The sequence below is a fragment of the Arachis hypogaea genome, chromosome 17 (genome assembly GCF_003086295.3).
Source record: "Arachis hypogaea cultivar Tifrunner chromosome 17, arahy.Tifrunner.gnm2.J5K5, whole genome shotgun sequence".
In the NCBI taxonomy this organism is placed as follows: Eukaryota; Viridiplantae; Streptophyta; class Magnoliopsida; order Fabales; family Fabaceae; genus Arachis; species Arachis hypogaea.
This window is the reverse complement of record NC_092052.1, coordinates 131794494-131802997: the sequence shown is the minus strand read 5'-3', so window position 1 is coordinate 131802997 and position 8504 is coordinate 131794494. Positions and strand designations below refer to the sequence as shown.

Genomic DNA, 8504 nt, shown 5'->3' with positions numbered 1-8504 from the left:
TACTTGGATTTCAATTCATTAAATATAGCAAAATTAAGTATGCATTAAATATTTCAAAATTATTAATATAACATCTTAAATAAATTAATTAAAAATTAATAATTTTTTAATTTATCTCTCTATGTAAAAAATGACCTATAGTATAGTTTACACTCCCACCTTAACTCTTATCTCCACGTGGGTGCGCCATTAATTTATTTTACTTTATATACATAGAGTTTAATTAACATGTGTCTTGAAGACATATGATAAATTAGTAAAAAAATTTAAATGTTTTTATTTAATGAATATAAAATAAATATATTAAAAATTTAAATTTTTTATATTTTAATAAAAAAATTTTTGTTTTATAACTTTAACATGTGTGATAGATAAAGTCATATATGTATACCTCTCCAAGATGTGAACAGTGAGCACCACACTTGGCATCTTGATTTTCCAAAAGTGCTCAATATTGGTAATGTTCCCAATAATGTCAACAAATATCACATTGATTATTAGTCATTGGAACTTGAAATTATTAATGGCCAAGTTAAATTAAATTTGTCTTAACCTTGATACTAGACCTTGGTGGGGAACTGGGGATACACTTATTATATATATGTAGTACCATAGAAAAAGATAATGACATAATGAATGTAGCATATTAGTAGTAATATATTTTGTGTGTTACTGGTCTAGTTGACAATTATTGTCTTTTATAGTGCAACATTTTTATTTGTCTGATAATGCACAGTTTCTGAATAATGCTGAATAGTACACACATAATATATCTGATCGATTATTCAATTAATTAAAGAAAAAGCATAGATAGACAATGACAATACTAAATGATGTTAATAATGGATATATTTGATGTTTAATTTAATAGGCATGCAGATAATTATGTTCATTATTTTTAATTGGATAATTATTCTTTTTGATTCGATTTATTCATGCACAATTAATAATGAGTGGATGTTCAATTCATTAGGTATGCGAATGGTTATCATAATGTTAGGGTTTATGGGATAATTTGAGAATGGAATGTTTTTTTATTTTGTTGGGTCAATTCTAAAACGTGTTCACATTATTCACAAAAGTCATGTCTACCTAACAAAATCCTTAATTAAATTACTAAATAAATTTCTTGTTGTACGGGGACAATTTTGTATTGTTCTAACAAACAAACAACAAAAATATTTTATAAACACACCAATTTTTATCTATCTTATATTTTAAAATTACATGTTAAAATTATAAATAAAAATCTTTTATTGAAAATATAAAAAATAATAATATATTTATTTTATATTTATTAAAAAAAATTAAACCTTCCATTAATAATAAATTTATTATGTACCCTAATAACATATGTTAGTTAAACTTTACAAAAAATACACTATTTATGTACATGATACTTTATACTTTTCTTTTTTAGATAGAATAATTGATCGTTAGAACAATCAAATATGATATAATAAAATATTTTTATAGAAATATAATTAATTTTTTTATGAATATAAATATATACACACACTGCTTGATTCACTGAAAGTCCTCTCTGTTATTCCAGCCTTTCGAGTCTTATGACACTTGAGAGGGAAAAAAAGAAAAAAGAGAAAAGATAGAGATATCAAGACATATATACTTCTGACTTTTTCTTACCTTTTATTTGTTTTTTTAGCACACTGAGCCAATAAAATCTAAATACAGAATATGCATATTGTTTTTTTTTTTTAATTATTATTATTATTTTTCAGAAGTCCTTTTCCCTTTTTTTAGTCCTCATTAGTCATTATACATATTATTGTACTTATGTTGAGGACATACCTGTCCTGAAATTTGCATGCTTTCCAAGTTGATGCCTTGTGCCTTATCATTTAAGTAAACTATTCTTTCTTTATCGAACCTTCTTGCTTTTTTTTTTTTTTCTCTTCTTTTCCTTATGGACTCTCCACCATGCTAAAGAAAAAATGTTGTTCTTGTTATTGTGCTTATGTGAATCTCGTTCTTCTTACCACTCATAATGCACATCATCATATATACATGTTTGTGAACATACACGTGTGACTGTTTAATATGCATACATTTTTGTATACAAGGGAACAACCATGTGCAACTGTTCTTTGTTATTTTTGTTTCGTATTCTTCTGTATATACACTAAATTTGTCTTTTTTAGAGCTTCGTCATATTATTATGATTATTGTTATTATTCTGTTCTCACTTTTCTGTATTTAGAGTTTTAGTTTTAAACTCAGGTGAAGTCGACTTCACGTGAAATTGATACCTTCGTTAGATGAAAATTTAGTTAAATAAGTAAAATTATTTAATGACTCTCAGGTATCAACTTCACGTGAAGTCGACTGTACTTGAGTTTCCACGTTTAGTTATTGATGCGTGCTTCGGCATAGAGTTTAACAATTATTTAATAATAATTTATATTTTTATTTTATTTATTTAATTAATAGATTGAATTTTATGTTAATAAATTTAAATTTTTTTTATTTTAATTTAATATAAAATTATAAATACTTCTTATTTCTTAAACTATTGTAGTTATTATAGAATGATTAGAGGTGTCAAAAACTCTTTTTTATATCATAATATAAACAAATGAAATTGAATAAGTTCTTTTTTTTGTTACATTGAAAAATTGAATAAAAAGTTGAGTAATTTTTTTTATTTAATTTTTAAACTATAGTATAGACAAATTAAATTAAGTCCTTTTTTATTACATAAAAAAATAGATAAAAACATACTAATTCTCTTTGTATAATTGTATTTAAGTTTAACTTATTTTTTTTATTTTTTATAATTTTTTATTTAATTTCAATCTTTATGTTCTTATTTATCTTTCGCCCCGTATCAGTTACCATATATATATGAATAATATCTTGTTATGTACCAATATAAGTATATATAGTTGTATATATATGAAGTAAATAATTAATAATTAGGAGTTTGATTCGATTCTCCTCTTCTTTTTCATACTAGTGGCTTTTGGTGTTATTGGGATTCTATGTATGTCATATCATCATTAACTTAATATTCTCTGTCTAATTAATTTTTGTGTTAGAGCCATGATTTCTTTTTTTGGCCTTTGTTTTTCCTATCTACGTCTTATTAAAAAAAATATTTTGATTTGAAAATTTATTTCTTTTTAATATGAGTTTTTTTTTTTCTTTAATATTCAAACTCGAAACTGTTGGGGAAAAAAAGAGGAAAGTTACCTATCACTTAGCTTGATGAACTTAAATTATTAGGTAATGATTTCATTTCAACTAATGACACACTTAATATTCTTCTTAATAAATTAATGAAGGGAGCATTATTATTCAACTTGTGAGTGGCTCACTACCTACGGTTAAACATGGTTGATGCCTCCCCATCACTAGGCTTCATTTCTAACAATACAATCAAACACAACTAGAATAAAAGAAGAAGCACATACAAGAGAGAAAAAGAAAAAAGCTTTTAAATCATATTGCTTTCTTTATTTCTTCTCCTTTCCACAGCTAAAATGGAAGACAAGATGCTCTCATCAAATCAATCATCCAAAACCCCATTCATCTTTTTTTTCCCAGTGGATTGCTTTGTTAAGGGGCCCCTCCAAAACACAAATCATGCCTTAATATTGTATTCAGAATCAGAAACCCATTTTCATTATATATATATATTAAAAAAAAAAAAAAGCTACAACATGCGAATCACATCCTTCTGGTCCTCATCAACATATATGCCCCTTTTATTGGAGCCATCTTGCATCACCCAAAATAAAATAAAATCTAATGATAAAAATTAAAGAGAGAAAAAAACAAAAAAAGTTCTCACAATGCACAAGTTGGTGAATTATTTAAAGGGTGGACCTTTATAATACATGGATACTATTGCATTATGATAAAATCATGGATAGCAACCTCACTTCCATTTTTGTTTTTTACAACAGTCAAAATTCAAAATATTATTATTATTATATATATATATATCAGAAAGTGAAGTCAAAAGATAGAATCTACAAAACTACTTGTCTAGGAAAAGGATTATCATTGTAACATGTTTTTCTCTACAAAGTCTTAGCTTATCTAAACTACTACATATCATAATCATATGCATGCTCCTTTAATATCTTACCCCCTTTAAACTTGCTTTATCAAACTATACCTCATATGGTTTCTTTATTATGGTGACATTATTTGATGCCAACTTGCATGGCTCTGCCTCAATGAGAAGCTCAACAACCTCCTTCATGGTTGGTCTACTAGATGGTGCTTTGTAGGTGCACCTAATTGCAATCCTAAGAACCTTAATCATGTCATCTATGAATGAATTTGATAATCTTGGATCAAAAACTTCACTTGGTCTTGCACCTTCTTTGCCTTCAACTTTGTTTGAGACCCAAAATACTATGTTCCTGTTCTCTCCAAATTCAGCCTCCACCGGCTTTCTCCCAGTTAGAAGCTCCATTAGAATCACACCGAAACTGTACACATCACACTTTGTTGTGGCCCTTGGTGAATATGCATATTCTGTGAAACAAGAGCACAATTAAAGTTATGGTAGAGGAGTTACCACATGACCTATCTCACCAAATCCTATGTATTGTACTACTTATATTCATGTTATTCACTAGTCCCATGAGAATACAAGTACTTTACCTTCACAAAAACCTCTTTGCTATAAACAATCAATGCATGCTTATACTAAAGTAACAAGAATAATAATAATCACACTTTGATAACAAAACAAAAAAATAAAATAAAACACATAAATACTACCATAACAGAGATATTATCAAAAGTGGAGATTCACCTGTAATTATCTTCAAGTGAAATTGATAATTGAAAATTTATAGATAATTTAACATGTTTTACTAGATTAGTATTTAATTATAATTAATTTGTTGGCGTCCTAGCACTCCTGAAAGAGAAAATGATGATAATTTAGGTAACCAGAATAAAAGGATGAAATTAGTAATATACCTGGGGCTAAGTAACCATAAGTTCCAGCAATAACAGTAGTGGTAGAATCCTTGGCTCCTCTAGCTTGCAAAACCTTAGCAATTCCAAAATCTGCAACCTTAGGATGGTTATCAACATCCAAGAGAATGTTAGTGGACTTGATATCCCTATGTATGACCGGAAAAACCAAATCATGGTGAAGGTAGGAGAGCCCCTGAGCGATCCCAAGAGCAATCTGGTAGCGTGTAGGCCAATCCAAATGGATCCAACCTTTGTGAAGCGCGTCCCACAAGTTGCCATTAGGCATGTATTCATAAACAAGCAAGCTGCAATCCATACTAGAGAAGCAACAATAGAGTTTCACTATGTTCTTGTGCCTTATGCTCCCTAATGTCTCCACCTCCGCCTTCAATGCTTTATCCACAACTAACCGATCTTTAGATTTCGTGCTCCACAGTCTCTTAACTGCCACAACATCACCGCTCTTTAGCTCGATTTTGTACACCGCCCCTGACCCTCCATGCCCCATTATGTTCTTGTCCACCAATGACTCAATTATCTCTCTTTGATCGAAAGTAATCCTATGGAAGCTCTTCACATCGTAAGAGAAGAACGACGAAGAAAGCGTCTCGTCGTGTTCAACTGCAGCTGTTTCCTTGCTGCATCTGCGTTTCAAGAACAGCATGGCTCCAACAAGGATCAAGAACACGGAAATCCCAGCCACCCAAACAGTGTTGAGTCTCTTGCTCTTGTACTGGTGCGAATTACAGAGAGGAAAGTTTTGATTAGAGGAGTTAGAGGATGGAAGAACACACAATCCAGGATTCCCGGAAAAGCTTTCGACCAATCCTCCTTTGATGAGTTTGGGAGGAATGGGACCAGAAAGAAGATTGTGTGAGAAATTGATAGAGTTGGGAAGCAAAACAGAGAGGCTCTCCGGAATGGAACCGGTGAGAAGGTTGTTAGAAAGATCTAGAAGGTTGAGCGATGAGAGAGAAGAAAGCGAACTTGGAATCGAGTCACTCAACTTGTTCCCTTGCAGCATAAGCAAATTCAGCTTCCTCAGGTTTCCGATCTCGAAAGGAATGGGACCAGAGAGACGGTTACTACTGAAATCAATCTTCACGAGGTTCGGAGCGCGTGCGATGGACGCGGGTATCACACCGGATATCACGTTCCTCTGTAGGAAGAGCTCCGAGAGGTTTCTTGAATTACCGTTAATATCCGGAATCACGCCGCTCAGGTTGTTGCTGCTCAAATCAACGATTGACACGTGTGGCAAGCTCAGCAGGCCCTCGGGAATCGGGCCCTGTAACCGATTGTTACTCACGCGGAACCGTAACAGCATCATGCAGTTAGCGTAACCGTCAGGTATCACGCCAGAGAAGTTGTTATCCAGTACAAGAAAGTATAACAGCTTACCTCCCTTGCAAACTTCCGTCGGCAACGGACCGGAGAGGCTGTTCTCGGACAAATCCAGAACCTCCATGCGGGAGAATTGTCCTAGCTTTTCCGGCACCGTTCCGTTCAAGAAGTTGTCGTAAAGCGACAAGAGCCTCAACGCAGTTGAGTTCTCTAACTCACCTACAAATGGATATGAATCAGATATATATAAGCATTGAATACGTAAAAAATGAAGGCGTCTACGGTCTACGGTCTACTCATCAATCATCACCTGGTATCTCTCCGACGAGGCTGTTGTTGTAGAGCTGAAGAACTTGAAGCTTTGGAAGCTTACAAATGGAAGCAGGGATTTTTCCGGTTAGCTTGTTGACGGACATGTCCAAATCTGTTAGCTCCGTTAGATTCCCGAGCTCCTCAGGTATGTTTCCGACGAGGTGGTAGTTATAGTAAAGCTCAAGCTCCTGAAGATTCTTCAGAAGGCCAAGCTCCCTGGGAATTTGTCCGGTGAAGAGGTTTCCACTGAGTTCAAGATCAACGAGCGTTGTTAAGTTCCCTAACGCGGCAGGGATCTGGCCATGCAAAGAGCAAGTTGTTAAAACCATGGAGTTGAGCTTCTTGAAGTTAAAGTTTTCCGGAAGCTTCCAGAAGTTGAAGCCCGGGTTCTCGTTGAAGTTGAGGATCTCGAGGTTGGAGAGGTTGAAGACGGACATGGGGAAGTCTCCTTTGAAGAGGTTATAGGACAAGTCGAGGACTCTGAGGTTCTTCAATGGCGAAAAGTCAGGGAGTTTTGCTGATAGGAACATGTGGTTCATGTTGAGTTCTTGCAAGTTGGAGCAGTTGGTTATGGATTCTGTAGGGAACTTGAACTTGGCATAACCCATGCGAAGGACTTGTAAGTTAGGAAGGTAATTGCATAGACCCGAAGGGAAGTTTCCGGAGAGTGATGACCAGCTTGTGAGGTCGAGAATGGTGACGTCACCTTCTTCGTTGCATGTCACTCCACTTAACTTGCAGACACCTTGGTTGTTGTTGTTGTAAGTATTCCAGTTTCCTGAGAGAGAAGCCTTCATGAGGCTGAAAAATTCAGACTGGTTGGTGGTTGTAGCACCTTCTGATGATGAAAACACAAACATGACTCCAATAACAAAGAGAATGAATGGACGATCCATTTTTTTGAATTGAAGGGTTTGTTATTAGTGTTGTAAGGAGAAGGATGATGAGGTTAAGAGTATATAAAATGAGGAGGTTCTTGTGCTACTGATGGAAGAGGAGGGTGAAGTGAACAGAACTTACATAGATAGATATCATTGGGTAAAGATGCTTTATCTGTTTATTATACTCCACTAACCACTTCTTGTAAGTAAGAATAGTTAAATAGTTTATTATTATCTTTTTCATATGAAATTATGAATGCAACTTTGTAGAGTAGAACTGCATCTGATACTGTACATGTTATACGTACTGACCACTTTCTTTTATGGAAGAAAAATAGTTATTAAATTTATCTTTTGGGTTTGGGGTTCTACCTGGTGCCATGATCCATCTCTTTCACAGGGATTCCCAACCTATAGGCGAAATGCAAATATATGTATGGCGTATCTGACTTCAATAATAAAGAAAGATATAGACGAACAAATGCACTTAAAAGTGCTCCTGCTCATGAACCATCTTTTATTTTTTTTTATTTTCAAAATTTCTCTAAACAAATTAAACCAGTATGTTCAAGACAAGTGCTACTGTGCTAGTAATAAGTAGTTCACACCCATTTTAGATTCAAATATCTGCGAATATATAGATATAGTTAGAAGGTGCAAATGGTAAATTGCAATGAGTTATGAGTATATTTTGCACAGATTTATTTGAATTTCTAAAAAAACTTTCTTTTAAATGCTATAGATAAAAGGATTTGCACATATCTAAGGTAAGGTAGCGTTTGTTTTGAGGTATTGAGACAGAGACTGGGAAATTGAGATACAGTATCGAGATACAGTATCATGTTTGTTGGTTCAGAAACTGATACTAAAATTTCTGTCTCTGTCCTTAAAATTTCAGTACCTCTAAAAAGTAGGGACACAGGAGACTGAAATTTTTAGAGACGGAGACTGAAATTTTAATAATATTTTATACCTAAAATACCCTCATTTCAATTAATTAATTCC

At 33.1% G+C, this 8504-nt stretch overlaps 1 protein-coding gene across 1 annotated transcript; it reads right to left on the bottom strand.

Moving 5' to 3' along the window:
- Window positions 1-3832: 3832 nt before the first annotated feature.
- LOC112765173 (receptor protein-tyrosine kinase CEPR1) lies at window positions 3833-8109 on the bottom strand. Its single transcript, XM_025811051.3, has 3 exons — window positions 6617-8109; window positions 4963-6525; window positions 3833-4509 (listed from the first exon to the last, which is right to left on the bottom strand). Exons 1-3 carry the CDS (start codon window positions 7512-7514, stop codon window positions 4139-4141), a joined length of 2832 nt encoding a protein of 943 aa, XP_025666836.1. The 5' UTR covers window positions 7515-8109; the 3' UTR covers window positions 3833-4138.
- Between the last annotated feature and the right edge of the window lie 395 nt (window positions 8110-8504).

What these genes read in the sequence shown, in the direction of transcription:
- LOC112765173 (XM_025811051.3), bottom strand. Translation starts at nt 7,514, where the DNA reads ATGGATCGTCCATTCATTCTCTTTGTTATTGGAGTCATGTTTGTGTTT. An exon ending in CCTCGTCGGAGAGATACCAG is followed by an intron (nt 6,526 to 6,616) that starts GTGATGATTGAT and finishes ATCCATTTGTAG; the next exon opens with GTGAGTTAGAGAACTCAACT. An exon ending in TTATGGTTACTTAGCCCCAG is followed by an intron (nt 4,510 to 4,962) that starts GTATATTACTAA and finishes CTTGTTTCACAG; the next exon opens with AATATGCATATTCACCAAGG.